The following is a 20,555-nucleotide window of genomic DNA, read 5'->3' as shown; positions in this document are numbered from 1 at the left end:
CTTTTACTAGGGTTATGAAAAACGTTTTCATTAGGGTCATGATCGAAAAGCAAGCCATGTGATACCACATGCATGTATAAAAGTATAAGAAACAGAACCACTTGCAGTGCTTATTGGCTTATTGCTCATGGAACTACGAACATACCTATGTACTGCAGCTAGCTAGTGTACGTAATATTAGCTTTGTACGTATGTAAGATTTTCTCAATCTCTATCAATCTCTTGCCTAATTTCAACACTATTTATACGACATCCGGCCTGGTTCTCCTATCTAGCTACCTAGCAACAACATTTGATCTGCTACAGGCTACAGTATATATTCTGTGGGTATTTCTGGTTAGCTACAAAACAATACCCCGTACATGACACCATGGCCTTTAAAGCAATGCTCCTCCTGATTGTTGCAGCTATGTTGACTAGTGCTGTGGTAATTTTTTGTTTTGTTTTTATTTTTTTTGCCGAATACTGCGTTAACTAATCAATTACATGCATACGCGTGCCTTGATTACCTTAATATTACTTTCAGAATTCTCATGTATATAGTAACTTTGTTGACAATGCTAATCAATTATGGGAGCTTCTATTTATACATCCAAAATTGACATTTGGACCTCTATATTTTTTTTTAGTGATAGTTGACTTTATCAACTATTGTCAAATTACTAATAAGGACACAAAAGAGGGTAATTTTTTTCCACCTCCACGAATAGTACAGTATGTAGTCTTCAACTTGGAGAAAACATTTATCCTCCAACTTAAATATTAAAATATACATCAAAACCTATGGAAAATAACTTGGGAAAAAAATTGGACTAAAAATTCTAAATATTTGATTGTGAAGAACAGGGGGAGGTGGAGGAAAGTAGATGATTAATTGGTGAAATTCAAAGATTGGAGTGGCCTATGTGGGCATTGCATAGAATTTTTCAATTACTGATGTTGAGAATTGACAGTTGAAGTTCTGTTTTTTGATGAACTGGGTATTGGATTTTGGTTCAAGTTTGAGTTTTTTTGTAATTAAATGTTGCTGTGAACCTACATAGAGTGTTTGATTCATTGGTTCAAACGTGTTCTTTCCCCCAAATTTGGCTGCATGGAAGTTTAATTTATGGTTATTGGCAATTGAAAATAGTGAGTGGTGGTATCCAGTTAGCCTTTTTTTGTTCAAAAGGGAGAACATATATGGATTGGTGGGTTGTTGCACCGCCTGGATAATTGACCAATTATTGGCAGAAACTTTCGAGGGAGAGTATAATGATGGCTTGTTACATTTTTTCTTTTGGGGATGCAAATCCGGAGAAATCTGAGTCCCCAAGCTAGTAGGCAGTGAATCCACCTATCTCATTGCTTTATATATCATATGCCCTATATGCCCTAGCATTGATGCATTGTTACCTGCTAGGCATTGATCAAAGTTGATTAGACGAGAGGGGCATTGTACGAAAATGAGGGAGGTGTAAATAGCATATTAGTTATTTATAAAAGTAAGGTGGATGTCTATTAAGTGAGGAAGTCTAAATGCCAATTTTAGATGTATGAATAGAAACTTCCATCAATTATATACCTCGCGGAAAAACTCCGGCGAAAGTAATGTTCTATATTATATCCAATTGCACCGCGAAAAACTCTTTGAAACGAATATGGTCTACCGTTTAATCGTTCCTCGATGTAGTTATATACAGAGATGGAATAGACGTACAATTTCGTAACGTTAATGCTTTCTAATGTATGTTGTTTGTTTCAGCCACCAGCAAAGGGCAAGCCACGCCATCGTTTGCCATGTATTACAGTGAATATCCATAAACCTCCGGTGGGAGGACAACCAAAAACACCGCCGGGATCACAGAGGCAACAACCACACGTACCACGAAAATCACCGCCAGTATCACAGCCGCAACAACCACACGTGCCACGAAAATCACCGCCGGGGCCACAGTGGCAACAACCACCGGTGGTACAAGCACCGCCGAGACCAGAAGTGAGACCACAACCGCAACAACCAGCAGTGGAAGAAGAACCACAACAACCACCAGAGGAAGAACTACCACAACCGGAAAAACCAATGGTTCCTGAAAATGACCCCCCATCGGAACCAGAACCAGGGGAGGGGGATGATGAGTTTCCCCCTGACGAAGATGACGAAGATGAGTTCCCAGAGCCAATAAGTACTGACCCAACTCTGGCCCAGCCAGATGAGGTGAGAAACTGCGTCACCATAAGATCACGTACTCATCAATTGTTCATGTTGATCGTTAATATAAAACTATGACAATAATTTACTGACCATTATGAGATAATACATGTAAATAACCTTTAGATATCTAATTTGCAAGTATCTTTGTCTACGTAGGCTGATGAGGAGAAAAACCATCTTTTAAAGGTACATTAGATGTCATTAGAGCAACTCTAACAGATTCCCTATATTTTGATTTTTCTCTACTTTAGAGAAAAATAAGCCTCTTTTGCTCCAACAGATTCCCTATAACTATCCATCTTTTAGGGAAAGTGAGGAAAAAGAAAACCAAATTCCCTATGTTTATAGCAAACTCTAAAATTTTAAGGAAGAATATGGAGATTTTAGAGATTGTTGTAAAATAGGAAATTTGTTGGAGTTGGAGAAGAAAAATAGGCTAAAGTTTTGACTTTTGTTTCTGTTGAGGAAAAATATGCACACAGCGAGCGTAAATGTCACCCAACATAATTTCACTCGTATTCATTTAGTGAATAGAGTTTTTATTACTTTGGGTTCGACCCATTCAAGACAGAATGTGTCTCTTAATTACAATCCCTTGTTACAGGGAAACACCCTTTGATTCCATTTATGAAGAAACCAATTGATGGATGTGTGTTTGTTTATTTGTTTTTGCGGCTGCACCCGGATATTTGAATGGGTTGCCTACGTACCCTTGGAAAGGGATTAAGCCACTCGTAGTTCAAGAATTCCAATGGGTGAATGACCCATTGGAGGGTATGGCTTTTTGGAATAGGAATAGTGTTTGGACGAATTTGGTGTAAGTGAACCAGAGATTCGATTTGTTTTGGTTTTGTTTGGAAAGGTTATGACGTTTCCTGGTGTTTGGCGGAATTTGACTGATGAGGTCAGGGATTCGGATTGGATGAACCAGGGAGTCATGAATTTTATTTGGAAAGGCTGAGACGTTTCCTGGTGTTTGGCAGAATTTGACTGATGAGGTCAGGGATTCGGATAGGATGAACCAGGGAGTAAGTGATTTTGTTTGGACTTGCGGTTACATCTAGTGGGTCGCTAGATTGCCTACATACCCTCGAGGAGGGATCAAATCATTGTAGTTCAGGAGAATTTGTATTTCTTGTGTTGGGAGAATTTGACTGGAGTCAGTGATTCAATTTAGGACTGGCTAAATTTTGACTGGTGGAGTCAGGGATTCTGTTTGGACTTGTGGTTGCATCTAGTGGGTGTTGCTAGATTGCCTACGTACCCATTGTAGGATCAAACCGACCGTAGTTCATAACAATTTGTATTTCTGGTGGTCAGAGAATTTTTTGTGTCGACGGATGTACATATATTTATTTTTAAATCTGTCGAATGTATTTCTTCTGCAGACGCTCGAATTTAATTTGGGCACTCGATGTATTGAATCTTGTACTGGGTCGTATGAATGGGCTTTTGCGTTGTCGACAAACAAATTTGGCCAGGCCCGAAACTTACATTGAAGGTGTCTTACTTGATGATGGATATTTGATTTAGACCCCATCGAGATGAATAATTGAATCTGTGCTCAGAGTTCGAAGTGGACCGGATCTTTGATGCAGGGACTTTGATGTAGAGAAGAGACTTTGATGTAGAGACCGGCTTGATTTGATCACAATAGCTTAATCTGGTCTTTGTACAAATATATCCCCCATTTGCAATCATTCCCTTGTGTCACGGTTAAAAAAAACAATCAAGCCAAATTTAATTAGTTTGGCTTGCAAGCTTGGAACACTATCACCACTACATGCACAGACCATTCATCTTAATTTGTGACCCATATCTTTAATTGCATTTTGGCTAAACAACTGCAATTCTTTGTAATCAACATAAAGACAATCTTTGCTTTGCTTTACACCGATTCCCTGTGCTTCAATATTTCATTAAGTACTTTAGTTGTGGGTTGTCTTCTTGTTTATCAAATACATCACCTCTTCAATTAAATAAAGCATGTTCAGGTTTGAATATTTGCCCAATTAAACAATTCAGCTTGGCCTGCATTTTTTTGTTTTCTTATTGATCAAACCACCGTCAATTAAGCAAGGCTTGTTTGTCTTCTTGCTGATCAGACCACCGCTTTAAGAGACAAAGCAAAGTGAGATTGCTCTTTCTTTTGCGTCTGGGCCTTTGGAACTTGTCTTGCCTTCATATTCTGACAATAGCAATATACTAATATCAGAGCTTCTGTATGCAAGCTTTGATTGTTCTCCACCGCAAAGTTCCAATTACTTTCCTTATATGTGTCGCTTGGAGCAGAAACAACTTAACTGCAGATTTGTTCTCTTTGTGGCGTTATCATCAGCAACAACTTAAGTAAAGATCAACTGAAAGCGTTGGTCGATCATGGAGAAAACTTTGGAGGGAGCTTTAGCACTTTAACAGCTATTCATGAACAACCATCTCTATGCATAGCAGCACCATTTTGGAGGAGTTTTGGGCACGAAACTTGGCTGTTCATGAACAACCACTTTGTTTCGATGTTTTAAGCTTTAGAGAGCAGCAGAAACATTATCTTGGAAGGTCTGGAAAGGCTCTAATGGTTGTGGTCGTTGCATGAACGGCCTATTAGAGTCTTTTAACACCATATGAAAGTTGCACCATGGAGGAAGGTAGAGATCTTCTCCCTGTCATAAGCATCATCGGTAAAATCTTATGTAGGAAAGAATAGCCATGGAATACCTGCAGCTTTTCTTCTTTCCCCGGTAGCAAAACTCATAGTTGGACCTTTCTTTTCTGCCTCTCTGTGCTGCGTATCCTCTTCTACTCTTTGTATTTCTGCTCTGTAGCCTTTTTTCTCCTCTGCTGCCTGTATCTTTTGTATTTCTCCCCCTGTCTCTTCACCGTTGCCACCTTTATATAAGGGTGATTAGATAAGTGTAGCCGGATAGCTGATAGCCACTTGTATTTGAATTTGAATAACAAGCTTAACTTTATCACTTGCTAACAGAACATTATCCCTTATTGCTTGATGTCATTTGAACTTGTCAAAGCTAAAGGACTTTGAATAAGTTTTTAGTAACAGCTGCTTGCCGTTTTGAGTTTGGTCAAAATTGTAACAAACTTATCCCATGTGAAACTGAATGTATTTCTCTCTCTTTATTTTCTTTATCCACAGCAGCTTGTAGGAATATCAATATTGTAATGGGCTCCCACTTTTTGAATTTTGAAAGACCATCACCATATAATTTCTGGACTTGTGATTTTTTTCGGTTTCAACAGTTTCCCTATAATACAGAAATTATAGGGAATCTGTTGGAGTTGCTCTTACCATTAAGATGAATGCTAGCTACCTTTTCCTTTTAACATTTCCCACTCAACAAATGACATGTGGATTCCACTACCACTTTAAACTCAATATTTATTATATTGAATAACTAATTCTATTTTTTCATGTTTGCCCTTCTAATAAATGTCTCACATTTTTTTCTTTCCATATTTTACTTTGACTTTGTAGGATATTTAAGTTATTTTGCATTTCTTTTTTCTTAATTAATTTTGCATTTTTTAACAATTATTTTGACAATATGGGTTGTGGTTTTTTTGTTTCTGGTGAGATATGTGCAGTGCTTACCGTTATTAACATCTAGTTAATTTTGATGTTTTTGTTTCAGGGACGTAGTCCACGTGGATTTAGCAATCACATTATGCGTACGGCTCCAGTGCCTCCGGTCACCCCAGCTAATAACAGCGTCGATGCCTAATTGATTTATAAACTAGATCGAGAGAAGCCATTAATATAGGATTGGGTTGTATCATATGGTCAATTAATAAATTAATCCTTCTAATAATACAATTATTAATGTCTACTATTTACTTGATGTCATCGCCCATATATGGACGTAGCATCCATTTAATAATATTCATGGAAATGAAAAACATACCTGGAAATTTCGCTCAGTTTATTTTTATTTTTTATGAGACATTCATCAAACAGAAAAATTTATTAAGAAAAAGGAAAAAAAAGAAGAAGAACGGTGTAGGAGATTGACAGTGCAAAAGTCAGCGCTCCTCTCATGAGATTAACATATCGACGAAATGACGGATGGTAACACACAACATAATAATTCATGAATTGAAGATACTTAACCAAAGTTAGTTCAACGTATTGCAAATGAGTACTCCTTAATTAGTAATGTTATTAATTCCCGAATGAGGAAAAAAAGAACAGATTAACGAGTGAGTAAATATTCTATGATTTTGGATTATTAATGTTATTGTCATGTGGTGGTTTAGGCCAATAACAATACTGGAATTTGATGAGGACCTTGCAGGAATAAGTACATGTCAGATAGACCAATGACATCAACCCGAACAACCACATATATCATAGTCCGAGACTTTATAATAATTTTTATTAACGAGTAATTAATTTGATGCTCGAGATTAATTAAAGAACTAAGACTATCGAAGAGCAAATAATACAAAGATAAAGAACGGACGATCCCTAAAGCTTTGATACCAACTGTCACGGACCGTCCTGTGTGATGCTCAAATAAGACCGTGTGGCACTTGCCAACCTTAACCCAGGAGGCAAGTGAGCCAACCTTGTAAGGAACAATAAAACCACACGATATTAAAATGGGAGTAGCGGCAAGGAAGAACACAATTATATGGATGTTGGGCAACCACGAGGAGTAAATGAATAATTGAAAGAAAATATCAAGAAACAATCTCACAAGACAGATGATTTTTGAATAATTCATCTTTTATTGATGGTAAGAAGTCAAAGGAGACAAAAATACATGTATTTACCTATACTACTTCTGTAATCCAAATTGTGCTGACTAGGAACCTCTTCCTAAAGATTGAGCATAACAGACTTAATTGGCGAAGTCAGTGGAAAACATTCGTTTACTAGAGGAGACTAATGACTAAGAAAATAAAATACATAAATTGGTACTTTTATTCAATTCTAGAAGGATTATATACCAAAGTAGTATGTACCAAAAAAATCCTATCGCAGTGGTTCACTTTTTCATCCTTCGCGGAGGCAAAGAGTCTCAGAGAAATGGGAGGGAGAGAGGTAGAAGAAAGCAGCAGAAGCCGGAAAGTAGTGAACTTAAGCGTGAGAAGAAAATGGCTGAAGACAAAAGAGAAATGGCTCGCCGTCGTTCTTCACGCTGTTTACATGCTCAGCATCTTCGACATCTACTTCAAGTCCCCCATTGTTCACGGCATGGATCTCGTCTCCCCTCGCTTCCCTGCCCCCGCCAAACGCCTCGTCTTACTCGTCGGTACGTCGTCGTTTATCACCTCTCTTCTTCTTCTCAGTCAATTTTTTGAGTTACGGATTTTGACGAGAGGTTTTTCCGGAATTGTCTCCGAGCGGAGTCCGACCAGGGGCGGGCGGAACTGTGTAAGGGCATGCAAGGGTCTAGACAACCCCCCCCCCCCCCCCACACACTATTATTGCATATTCAGTCTTACTAGCTAGTATAACCATATTTTAATAAATAAAAAAACTAGTATAACCATATAAACAAGTAGAATTGTGTTAATTCATAGGGAAAATCTCACAAACAGTACCTGACATATCGGCCACTAATAACTTTCGTACCTTAAGTTTAAAAAATATCAGATTGGTACCTGAACTTTTAAGCCCGACCCAGTATTAGTACCTGGGAATAGTAAAGCCGTTAACGAGGTTAACTTTTCAAGGGTAGAGTCGTCCATTCTCTACCTATCTTCAACTCTATTCCTCTTTCCCAATTTTCAGACTCTCTCGGCAGGGACGACGACGTTGTAAACGTTGTGGGGAAGGAGTCTATGAAGCAGATAAGAGGGTACTCGAAATTGGAGCTCGGGTCGGTTGGACCGGACGGCTCGTGGAGGGTCGGGGCGGAGATAGGGACAAGGGAGTCGGATAAGGAGAGTCTGAAGGAGTTGGTGAAGGCTGGGATTGATGTGGTGGTGTTGGATATCTCACAGGTCCAGCTCATGGCAATGGTTGTTTGATGGTTCATTTTTGACTGCCATCAATGAACTTGCATGAAGACCTCAATTGTCGGCATCTTATCCGACCTACAGATTTTGGGAGCTAGTCATCTTCGTTCAGAGGAGCTAGCCGACCCTCTCTGATTTCAAATACATGTTAGAGCAACCCCATAACAACCACCTCCCTCCAATGGGCTTTGTTAATTATTCAAAATCTCAACTGGGTTTTGTTGATTATATGAAATTTGACGTTTATTGTTAATTATGCTATTTTGTCTTCAGTGTTCAACTTAGACTCATTCAATTGTCAAACATAAACTGAGTTTTGTTATTTGTGTGAAATCTCAATTGGATTTTGTTAATTATGCAATTCTCGATTGAGTTTCTGTGATTGCATATGTGTTTGATCCATTTTATGATGTCTTGGAGCTAGAGGGAAGGAAGGCAACTCGCAGATGAGCTAGAGGGGATTTCATCTTCTCTCCCAGAAAGAAAAATTTACAAATAATCTGTTGGGAAATTAATCCCCCGTCACGCAAGTACTACTAGTAGAGATGGAAATAAGAAATAAACAAGCCAAGAAGACAATAAGTTTTAACGAGGTTCGGCCAATATCCTTGCCTACGTCCTCGAAGAGTTTCACCTTCACTAATGAGAGATTTACACAAGTACAAGATTACACCGCTCAAATTTATACACAATTCGAGCACTCAAGTTTATACCCAACCCGAGCCCTTGTATCCAATCGGATACCCCTTGTACACCCTCTCTCAACCTAGAAGATTACTCTACCCCAAGAGCTATTCACACAACTCACTTTTTCTTCTATACACGAAGACCCGAGTTGCTCACAAAGAAAGTGTTTCTGCTCTCTCCTTACTCTCTTTGTGCTTCTGCCCTCTCTCTTCTCCTTTCTGCCGATATGGGGAATATATATTCCCCTCTCTCACATTCTCTCTCCAGCTCTTTCTCCAAAGCCGGCATGCTTTCTCCTTTTCTTCTTTCCTTGTCTTCTGCCTTGTTTGCTGCCTTGTTTTCTTGCATGTTTTCATCTTTCTTGTCTCCTCCAATAAAGGAAGTGTGAAAGGAACCATTAGAAAAACACTCTTGTTTTTCTTCAATGCCAGCAACATGCCTACGGGCTAAAAGAAAGAATCCAACTCTAGCTTTATTCTTTCTTTATTTCCTACAAGACAAACATCATTAATAATGATGTCTCTAGCATGAGGAGGGAACCTAACAATCTCCCCCTCCCGACTTAGGTGGAGAGCTCCGCATCACTACTTCAATTCTTGAAGTCATCTCAATCCGAGACACAACTTGTTATACCCACAAGCATTCTATTGGCCTTCTAGCTGCGCAGTTACACATAATCAGAGTCAATTGCTTTTGGTCCTAGCTCCCCCTGATTCAGTCGGCCAATACCATGTGTAACTGCCCTGAGGCAACGATCACCTGTTGACTCTGAAGAGGGACCTCGACTTGACCCCTTCCCTAGCAGGATTTACCCTCTCACCATCGTCTGAAACTTGGAAACTTGTCACTGGAGTCTCTGCTATGCTCGCAAACGAGACCCGCTTCAGGTACCTGCATCCTCGTGCACACCGTTTCCCTTCAACCTTCGAGGTCTGAGTTTTTCCTATCAGACGGAACATACTTCCACACTTTTCTCCCTTCATTAGGACCATGCAGCCACGTGATATTTTCATAGCTCCCCCTGCTGACAAAACCCTACAGCCCTTGGAGTCTAGCTGGCTCAAGGATACTAAATTTCTTCGGAACCTTGGGACGTACATAACATCACCCAAAGTACGAACCGCTCCATCAAACATCTTGATCTTCACCGTTCCAACACCCATGACACAACGCCTTGTGCCATCACCCCAAGTCACAAATCCTTTGACTTCTTGGAACGTATCAAAATATTCTCTCCTAGAGCAAAGATGATGAGAAGAACCAGTATCCAATATCCAATCACGTTGAGAACAAGTGTAATTACCTTTGGAGACTGTGAGAAATTCTCCAAAATCATTTGAAGCTTGTGCTATACCAGTCATGGAGCAATCTGAGCCCTTATCATCCTTCTCTTTCCACAACGGACAATCCGGCCTTATGTGTCCCCACTCCTTGCACTTGTAGCACTGCTTGCCCTTTCCCCTGCCTCTGGATTTAGACCTACTATGTCCACTAGATCCCCTGGCAGTTGACCTTCCCCATCGATTCTGATCTTGAGCAACAAAGACGGAAATTTGGGAATCATCGGCTTTCCTCCGCTTCTCGTGATTTAAGAGAGTCGATTCCACCTCCTCCATCTTTAATGTATCCTTACCATACAAGATTGTAGTGATAATATTCTCATACGAATCGGGAAGCGAGGTAAGAAGTAGAAGGGCTTGATCTTCTTCCTCAATCTTTACATCAACTTTTGCTAGTTGATCTACCAATCCTCTGAACACATTCATGTGCTCCATGAGACTCGCACCTTCTCCCATCTTGAGCTTGTAGAGATCTCGCTTTAGATTCAACTTCGTCTGCAAGCCTTTCCCAAGATGAAGCTTCTCCATTTTTTCCCAAAGCTGAGTTGCCGAATCAACATTATTAACATTATTGATAATATTGTCAGCAATATAAAGCCTAATAGTGCTGACACACCGGGACTCCAACTCTTCCCAATCTTCATCTGACATCTTCACCGGCTTCGCATCCTTTCCCTTCAAAGGTTTTGCAAGACCTTGTTGAACTAGGATGTCCTTCACCCTCCTTTGCCATAGAGTGAAATTTCCCTTTCCATCAAACTGCTCCACCTTGAAATGTGAGACGCTAGAACTTGCCATGACAAACAATCCACGACCGATAAGCCGAAGCTCTGATACCACTGTTGGGAAATTAATCCCCCCGTCACGCAAGTACTACTAGTAGAGATGGAAATAAGAAATAAGCAAACCAAGAAGACAATAAGTTTTAACGAGGTTCGGCCAATATCCTTGCCTACGTCCTCGAAGAGTTTCACCTTCACTAATGAGAGATTTACACAAGTACAAGATTACACCGCTCAAATTTATACACAATTCGAGCACTCAAGTTTATACCCAACCCGAGCCCTTGTATCCAATCGGATACCCCTTGTACACCCTCTCTCAACCTAGAAGATTACTCTACCCCAAGAGCTATTCACACAACTCACTTTTTCTTCTATACACGAAGACCCGAGTTGCTCACAAAGAAAGTGTTTCTGCTCTCTCCTTACTCTCTTTGTGCTTCTGCCCTCTCTCTTCTCCTTTCTGCCGATATGGGGAATATATATTCCCCTCTCTCACATTCTCTCTCCAGCTCTTTCTCCAAAGCCGGCATGCTTTCTCCTTTTCTTCTTTCCTTGTCTTCTGCCTTGTTTGCTGCCTTGTTTTCTTGCATGTTTTCATCTTTCTTGTCTCCTCCAATAAAGGAAGTGTGAAAGGAACCATTAGAAAAACACTCTTGTTTTTCTTCAATGCCAGCAACATGCCTACGGGCTAAAAGAAAGAATCCAACTCTAGCTTTATTCTTTCTTTATTTCCTACAAGACAAACATCATTAATAATGATGTCTCTAGCATGAGGAGGGAACCTAACATAATCAAATTCTGCTTCAATCCATTTTGCTATGCATCTACTCATCACACAACTACCATTCAAAGAAAATTCACTTCTAGATGCAAATTAAATCCATATCATGATAACTACTGATACTCAATTGCGTTGCTTGTCTCGAAAAGTCAAAAGCATAATGGGGAGCTTTACCGAAGACAAATTTGGGTTTTTTGATGCCTATGAGGATATTGCATCAATGTCTAATGCAAGCTGTGAGAACATTGAGGTGTTGGATTCGACTTCTTCGGCTATGACTTTCTGGTGTTGCAGACAGTTTGAAAATTGGGGAAGAGGAATAGGTTTCCCTTGAAAGGACATGTTTACCCTTGAAAAAAGTTATTAGTGGCCGATAAGTCAGGTACTGTTTGTGAAATTTTCTCTAATTCATATGGTTGGAAACCCCACCCCCGTCACCCCCACCAAAAAAAAAAAAAAAACCAAAAAATTGTCAGCTCATCCTACATAAGTTAAAACTGAACAAAAAGAGGAAACTTATTTTGGTTGGTTAGTCAGACCAAAATGCATGAAATGTTCCAAGTACAGTAAACCTCCCCACCGTTGCTTAGGGTTAATTTGAAAGGAAAGCTTAAAGCGAAAAAAGCACACAATAATCATATTTGATTTGCTATTAATTTCTAATTTTTTTTGGCGTTTTTTTTTTTAAAGAAGGCGATAGCCAATATATTGATCAAAAGCCAGAATGACCCTTACATACACTTCTGCTGCCATCTATAGACAGACAAGAAGATGTGTTAGTATCCACTGTGGTACATAAAACTAGGTCATTCATTTGACATTAAATACATCGAAATAGCATGAATCTTCCATCGGTATTACTCCGGAAGATTCGCTAGAGGCACAAAAGTGCGTAGCTCCCTAAAAAATTAGGGACTTATTGAAAGTAATAAAATTACTATCCTAGAGTTCCTTACAAAAAGAAAATAAAACCAGCTATTAAATAGCCCAAATGGCCCAAAGAAAAAACAGAAACCCTAGGCCCAAATCGCTGATCCAGCCATGTTCCACCTCCACCTCCCTACGCTGAGGAGGACGCACGCCTCAACCAGAGCCCTGCCTCGGCCGCACAGTATCGTCTCTGCCCATTTCAAGGACCACCACATACCACACCGCCACCACCGCAAAGGCAACATCGAATCGAGAAAGCACCAGACCCGATCCAAAAGAAAAGGATCTCTTGTGCCCCTAGAAACGCCGACTGCACCCTGACAATGAAGCTGCATTCCTGTCGATGCGTGGAGCCAAACACCAGCCCGCGCCGCCCCTTGACCCGGACGCCATGACTCCCCACCACGGAGAAGCTTCGAACCAAACAAAGCAAAATCTTGCTATCAGACTTAAAGCCACTGCAGATCCTAGAAGCCAGAGGACCCTAGACCATCAACACCCGTCCGGAAGCCTCACAGCGACACCGAGGCAAGCCCCACCGACGTGGAGTGCCGCCGAACGAGAGAACCTTGGCTAAACCTCGATCAAAATCTGAGCGCGTGCGGCGCGTTCCTGTCTCTCACAGAGTAGTAATTTTTTTTTTGTGTTAAAATGAATTTCGTTTTTTTACTATTGAATATTTAATTGTGGTTATAGGACATATTCAATAAACTTTTCTTAATATGATGAAATACTTTACATGATAGGGTGGTTTTGATTAAAGAACCACCCTATTTTCCAAAATAAAAAAAACTACCAAAATTGCTGTTATATGCGCAAATTTAGTTTATAACTGGATCCCCCAAGATACAAATTCTGGTTTCGCCCTTGAGTCTAACGCCGTCAGAAAGTTCAGAGCGTCGTTTCTGAGGAGTGTGATCAAGGAGCGAGGTCGGTGGGGAGTCTTTCATGCTCGGCCGCCGACTAAGTCGAGGCTGGGACACGTGGCTATTATAGCTGGCTTCTATGAGGATCCGAGTGTTGTTACGAAAGGTTTGACCTAGTTTTTATCTCCGCGTACGTTTTTGTTAGAGATAACGATGGCGGTGTTGATGTGATGTAGGAGTTGTTTTGCAAGGTGGAAAGCTAATCCTTCTTAATTTGATTCGGTGTTTAACCGGAGCCGGCATACTTTTTTGTACGGGAGTCCGGATATAGTTCTTGTTTTCAATGCTGCATTGCCTCACGCTACTTGGAACAGTTATCCTCATGGTTTTGAAGACTTTGCTTCTAATTTGATTTCGTAACTTGAGCTCATTGTGTTTACTTTTTGAGTTATTTGAATTTGCAATCGAGTTCATTTAATAGTAAAGTTACATTTGGTTAGTTACTTATCATTCTGTCTTTGAACACGAGTAAGGTTTAAAGTAAATACTGAAATGATGATGTAGATGTGATAGTCAGTGTAGAAATGATAGGAGTTTACATATACAGGCACAAATGCACAAGAGTGCTTTATTAATTTAGATGTGTTAATGCATATGCCTCCTTTCTGGATGAGTGGTCATTTTATCAATTTCAGAGCCTAATGAATAGGTCCAAAGAGGACCCAAAGTTGAAGGAGTTACTTTTACAGGATAATCTTGTTGTGTTTTTGCACCTACTTGGTTATTGCCTCTTTGAGTGAAGAAGAGAAGGGCTTTGTATAGAAACCCCGAAGTCGTGTTTGTCGCCCTACTAGGCTCACCATTATTTCATTTCATTCTTTTTACATACGACCAAATAACATATACATGGTGTTGGAGAGGAAAGATCCCACATTGGAAAAGTGACAAATAAAATTTAACTTATAAGTGGGTGGATCTCACTCAATTGTACTGAGGCATTTTGTGATTAAAACCCAACAAGGTAAGTTGGGACAATATCATTACAATGGTGGGCCATGGGCCACACTTGTCGCTGTTTCACATGGTATCAGAGCGGGGCCCTCTCTAATTGGGTCTCCAATTATCATGAGCCCGAATTGGGGTCCCTTATATTGCCATCGGAATATTCCGATTGGATTGTTACCAAGTCTCCGATATGAGATTTGTGTCCCAATTTTCAATGTGGGAATTAGATTGTTAATTAATTTCACGTGCAGACCTAGAGCTAGGTTGCACGTGAGGGGGCGTGTTGGAGAGAAAAGATCTCACATGGTTTGTAAATTTGGAAATTAATATAATTGATTCCTATGGGACCCACTTAATATAGCTCACAAGACAAGCTTTCCGTGTGAAAATGATTTTGCAACTCTCGCAACATGTACAAATTGTGAATCCGTGGATGTACTGTGTGAAACTACTCATACACACAGATTTCCGTGTGTATTTCAATGTATTTAGATAGAATCCATCCGTGTGAATGGACCTGTTTTTCTAGTAGTGCAATATGCACCTTCTTTTCCAAGTTATAGACACCTTGGTAGCCACGCATCTCGAACGACATTAACAGTTTCTCCATTAACCAAAACCAGCACACACACATAGTTTATCCTTCAAATCAAACAGTATCCGTATAGTTTATCCTTCAAGTTACACACCTGTGGCAGCTCGCAAAGCCAACACATATAGGTTTGTGCTTCTAGCCGCACCTGTATATGTAACCAAACAGTCCAAGGTTAGTCAGCACAGTTTTGGCACCCCTGAAAATCTGAAATCATTAGCTTACTACATTAAGAAATTTAATGGCTTAACTAAGTAATTATACCCACCCCTTCAGGTACCATCTCCCAACCAGCTAACTCTTTGCGTCTAACACATCCAACTACTTCAACACACCCTATCTCATGCACAAAACCATAATTTGTCAAAAGATACAGTCATGAATCATACAAAGCTACAAACTGCAATTGAAGAAGAAATCAACATTAAATGGAAATCAAGTTATCAAATCCATATCTAACTACCCAATCAGTATCACTACCTTAATTTAATTAAAGTCAACATCAAGTGATCAAGATCAAAAATTCAAAAGGAAATTGAACCCATTTCTAACTACCCAATCACTCAATCAGTATCATTACCTTAATTAAAATCAAGATCAAGATCAAAAGGAAATCAAAGACATTTGAAATTGAACCTATCAGAAACTCATAAGAGAAGAAGAGGAGGACTGGAGGAGCCGATGAGGAGGAGAAGACGGAGAGGGAGAGAGAGATAGTGAGATACCTGGAGGCGGAGCTCGGAGACCGGAGATGGGTTGCTGGTTGTAGCCTTGCAGGTTGCTGCGTTCTGTGAAATGGACTAGGGAGTGCTCCAAGTCTCCAACCGAGTTAAGCGGTGGGGCTTGAAAGGAGAAGAGTAGTTCCCAAAAAAAAAAAAAGGCTATATACCTTCCTTTTTTTTTTTGTCCCCGGCCCAAAAAGCCCGGTGGGGCTGGATCCGCCCCTGGGGCTAGCGGTTGGCGGCTCCACTACTTGGGCTCCATGGGCTAGTGATGGTGATGCTCAATGTGGTGGCTATTCAGGCTATGCTTGTGATTGCTTGAAGCAGGGAAGCGACATCTTTTCCAGCGACGACATACAATTTGGAAGCGGCTGTGTTGTGGAGAAGTTGTTTGCTAGGGTTTCAGAGAGTTTGGGCTGTTGGGCTCCAATATTGGGCGTAGTATGGACTGGGATGAATTGGGTCTGTATGGGCTTTATGTTTTAACCTTTTAATTTTTTTGGGCCTTCATCTTTTTATACAAAAAGACGATGAACCAATTTTTTTCTTGCATTGAGCGGGAGAGATCGCAAAGAAAATAGAGATCTCGTTGTCCCCATTGGGGCGTGTGCCGGGAGATTACTAGTTTGTTTGCTCTTTTAGTCAGGGGTGGTTTTGTAGTAGTTTATACAAAACGGTTTTATCTGTCGACCTCATAGGGGTGGATCGTTTTTGTATTGCTTGCTGAGTTACATAATAAGATGACCTTTTTTGTTAAAAATAAATAAATAATAATAATAATAATAAAACCCTATTCCCGTTTGTGCTCATTTGGTACTTGTGATCAGCCTTTTGATTTACGGTAACTGCCTCTCAATTTTCATATTACCCATGTCATTCGGATAATTACCTAGTACAAACATAAATATGAATATAAAGTATGGTGATTATGACCTGGTTTCTGTGAATTTTTTTTTTTCGTGGACCAAAACAAAAGATGAGGATTTTTCCAAGCTAGCGGGTCAACCTAATGATAAACATATGTACGTACTGCACGCGTGCAGTTCGTTTATTATTTGACTAGGGTTTGTGAGAGTCATGACATACCATGTGAACTCACATGCAAGACAAACAGTGTATGAAACAGAACCCACTTGCACTGTTCAACGATTAACTGAATCATTATCATAAAAAAAGAAGAAGAAGAGAGAATTAAATGAACCATCTGGTCAAGTATATGCACAGTTATTCATTAATAGATTGTTGAATTCTTCGCACTCTAATTAATTTACAGAAACTTTGGTGCCTCTAATTTTCAGAAAATAATGATATACTATATCTTATATCTTATATAATTAAGTCATTTCTTAAGAGAATAGTTAAATTTTTGAACTACCATATATACCCTGACATATTATAAATATTAATAAATAAACTATTTCTATATGAGGATAAGATAGTCAATAGACTATATCATATTTGAAAAAATTATAATACCTCCCATAAAAAAAGGAGAAACTTTTCCAAAATGAGGAAAGAAATTGCTGTAACACTAGTACATGTTAAAGGGCTAGTAATATTTAAAAGAATAGAGCTTATCAACTAAAACATAAAATCTATTGCAGTGAATCTTCAAAATGAGACTGTGGCTCTCTCCAAAACCTAGCCGCTCGGGCTATGGTTCCCAATTCCGGCGACCACCTCTGGTCTCCGCCCTAAGTGGCGACTAGTTCTCCACGCTCTGCGGTCTAGTCCCTGCACTCCAACGCCGCTTTTTTCAAGCGACCGCTCAACCATGCCCAACTTCTCGACCACGGGAACTCGTTGAGTATAAAGGGGATTGTCAGGCAGATCTAATCGGGATCGGGAATTGGAGCACTTGGGATCCGGGTGTGCAAATCAGACTGAAGAGAGGGCGACTCAAATCTCAGGTCGATCACACTGGAAACTTGAAATCTCAGCGGGCCGGGCATGGAGATCTAGTCGGATTTGTAAGGGCTAGCTTGATAGCTGAGGCGGCGCGTCATTATGCATCGCCTGAGAGCAAGGCGATGACAGGCATGGAATGGCAGGCCAGTCTTGCTATGAATTTGCTGCTTGAGGTTGTGAGGAAGATCATAACGTGGAGCGTTGAGGCGGCCCACGAGATTGACCGTACAGCTTAGGAGGAAACGACAGTGCGGTACGCGGACGGGAGAGGCAGCGACGGTGAGGCTGCAGGTTGGGTGCCCAAATCACTTTTGGGGCCCAAGGTTGTGTTCAGGCCCAAATTCATATGGGTGCCCAAAAATAGCACAGTTTTGGGGCCTAAGTGCCGATGGGCTTGGAAGTTGACTCAGCTATGGGCTCTATGCTCGACTCGGGCTATTTCATGGGCCCAATTGATGGACTCCAACTCTCTAGGGTATCGTATTTGGGATCTTGGAGGTTTACTCAAACAGAATCTGAGTATGTTTGGCATCAGTGACATTATTGAATCTTTTGGAATAGTACTAAAGGAGGATTCAAGCTATTCTATAATGGCCATGACACGTCGAATGAGTAGACCTATCTCTATGTACCACCGTGGGTACTACCACATCTTCTTGATCTGTCAGTAGATGGCAGCGGAAAGGTATGTAATTGTCACTCTGGCCTTAGGCTACAACAAATTTCTAGAAATTTAATAACACTCCACGAATGCTATCTGGATGTGTTACGATATAATTGTAACCCAACTCTATTGAGTTTCTATCTATAAAGTTATTTCCTTGATTCAAAAAAAAAAAAAAACTAAAACATAAAAAATGTACAATAATAATCCTGAAATATTTTTAAAAAATTATTATTCATAAAATAGATAGAGATAAAAAAATAGAACACAAAAAAAAAAACGGTGAAATTGTGAAAGATAAATACGTGGAAAGAAATAAAAAAAATCTACCCATCCCATAAAAAAGGGTCAACTCAAAAAAAGATATTAATTCTCCCACACCTATAGTAATTAGAAATAAAACAACCTTTGACCTAATCCGGTCCATGCATGCATGGCTGTCTTCTGATTTAGAACGAACAGTTCATGTGGAATGAAACTTTCGAAGGTCAAATAAACCTAGGAATGTCAGATATAGCTAGGCAAAGGCTCTAGTAATGAAGCTTATGCAAGGTAGCAAATATGGAAACGACTACAGTTTTCGATCAGAGGACAGCAAAGTCGTATACGTGAAAGTTTCCTTTCAACGTGATCGAGCAAGAGCTGGTTATTATATATACCGGGTTCTGGTTCTGGTTCTGATATACTAAAATCAGCTCTTGATCGGCCGTTATATAATCAGCTCCTGTTTTAGAATCTATATATGTACAAAAAGATATGGCTTTCAAAGCTGCGCTCCTGTTACTTGTCACTAGTCTTTTGGTGACTTCAACGGTTAGTAATCTATATACAGTATATCTATATTGATATACCAGCATTGATTTTCCAATTATTATACAGTATTATTTTTCTTTTTATATTTTCCAACTTTTATGGTTTTGCAGGTTTCTGATCACCCATTGAAATGGGATATTGAAGACGGAGTGGGTGCAATTGTGGGGGGCATTACTGGTGGCGCGTTGGTATTGTAAACAAATATTGTTTGAGTATTTGTCCACCAAAATGTGTTACATATGTATATCATCAATTTATAGTGGGTGATAAGTTGGGACATACTTTTTTGGTTATATCAACAACTAGTTTTTATTTTTATTTTTTTTATGAGTCGAACTCACAATATACAATTTACAAATAGAAGACTTATGCTACTAAACTAAATAATACTGGGTCAAACAAGGTGTAACATATTACTTTATTAGAATAGCTAATATTGTGGAGGTCATATGTTTAATTCTCGTAACTTAAAGGTCGAGATTGATATAGCACCACTCTGTGAGATCATGTTATAAAAAATATCATATTATAAGTTGAGTTGTCCATGTCATTGTTAACCAAGTAAGCATTTTACTTGAAAAAAAAAACCATATTTTCATGTATTCTTATTTTCGTTGATGTAAAATTAACTGTAAAAAATATTATTTTAATCCCTCAATTTCTATACTATGTATCACTTTTATTAATTAAGAAATAAGGTAGTCTCTTTTTATTAAATGATGTAACCTGTATTTAACATCTTTATTAATTGAAGAGAAACTTTTCTCATGAAAACTTTTTTTCTAGCAATATGGAGGACATGGTGATGATTATGCTGATGAACCTCCGGTAAATTCACCACCTTATATGTATTCGTACTTTCGTAGCATGCTGATGAAAGTTAATTATTTGTTCTTTCTTATGTGTTTCACGTTTGCAACAAAACAATACGTACTAAAAGGGAAATAAATAGTTCCGGATCTAATATTCGGGAGCCCTACTTATGTTTCTTGAAATCGGGTCGGAGTTTGATCACATTTTGGATCTGATTATAAATCCTGAAGTACGTTTTACTTTTCTAGCCGCCACCTCCACCCCAAAAAACACCGCCACCGGCTCCAGTGAAGTCACCATCACCGACTCCGACATCCCGAGGGAATGCACCGGCTCCGGCACCTCAAGCAAATGCACCGGCTCCGGCACCCCAAGCAAATGCACCGGCTCCCCCACCTTGAAGGAGTACACCGGCTCCGGCACCCAGAGCAAATGCACCAGATCCCCCACCCCCACCCCCACCCCCACCCCCGGTT

At 39.7% G+C, this 20,555-nt stretch overlaps 2 protein-coding genes across 2 annotated transcripts; both read left to right on the top strand.

The window, feature by feature from the left end:
• The first annotated feature begins 301 nt into the window (after positions 1–301).
• Positions 302–6,066, top strand: LOC121051896 (early nodulin-75-like). The gene is made up of 3 exons (XM_040515502.1): positions 302–427; positions 1,745–2,197; positions 5,842–6,066. Exons 1-3 carry the CDS (start codon positions 371–373, stop codon positions 5,929–5,931), a joined length of 600 nt encoding a protein of 199 aa, XP_040371436.1. The 5' UTR covers positions 302–370; the 3' UTR covers positions 5,932–6,066.
• A 13,066-nt stretch (positions 6,067–19,132) lies between these two features.
• On the top strand, positions 19,133–20,510 carry LOC121051672 (formin-like protein 16). The gene is made up of 4 exons (XM_040514566.1): positions 19,133–19,266; positions 19,377–19,454; positions 20,053–20,094; positions 20,328–20,510. Exons 1-4 carry the CDS (start codon positions 19,210–19,212, stop codon positions 20,478–20,480), a joined length of 330 nt encoding a protein of 109 aa, XP_040370500.1. The 5' UTR covers positions 19,133–19,209; the 3' UTR covers positions 20,481–20,510.
• The last annotated feature ends 45 nt before the right edge of the window (positions 20,511–20,555 follow it).

This window comes from Rosa chinensis, chromosome 2, assembly GCF_002994745.2.
Source record: "Rosa chinensis cultivar Old Blush chromosome 2, RchiOBHm-V2, whole genome shotgun sequence".
NCBI classification, from domain to species: Eukaryota; Viridiplantae; Streptophyta; class Magnoliopsida; order Rosales; family Rosaceae; genus Rosa; species Rosa chinensis.
This window is presented reverse-complemented; position numbering and strand designations above follow the sequence as displayed.

What these genes read in the sequence shown, in the direction of transcription:
- LOC121051896 (XM_040515502.1), top strand. Translation starts at nt 371, where the DNA reads ATGGCCTTTAAAGCAATGCTCCTCCTGATTGTTGCAGCTATGTTGACT. An exon ending in CTATGTTGACTAGTGCTGTG is followed by an intron (nt 428 to 1,744) that starts GTAATTTTTTGT and finishes TGTTTGTTTCAG; the next exon opens with CCACCAGCAAAGGGCAAGCC. An exon ending in CTCTGGCCCAGCCAGATGAG is followed by an intron (nt 2,198 to 5,841) that starts GTGAGAAACTGC and finishes TTTTTGTTTCAG; the next exon opens with GGACGTAGTCCACGTGGATT.
- LOC121051672 (XM_040514566.1), top strand. Translation starts at nt 19,210, where the DNA reads ATGGCTTTCAAAGCTGCGCTCCTGTTACTTGTCACTAGTCTTTTGGTG. An exon ending in GTCTTTTGGTGACTTCAACG is followed by an intron (nt 19,267 to 19,376) that starts GTTAGTAATCTA and finishes ATGGTTTTGCAG; the next exon opens with GTTTCTGATCACCCATTGAA. An exon ending in ATTATGCTGATGAACCTCCG is followed by an intron (nt 20,095 to 20,327) that starts GTAAATTCACCA and finishes TTACTTTTCTAG; the next exon opens with CCGCCACCTCCACCCCAAAA.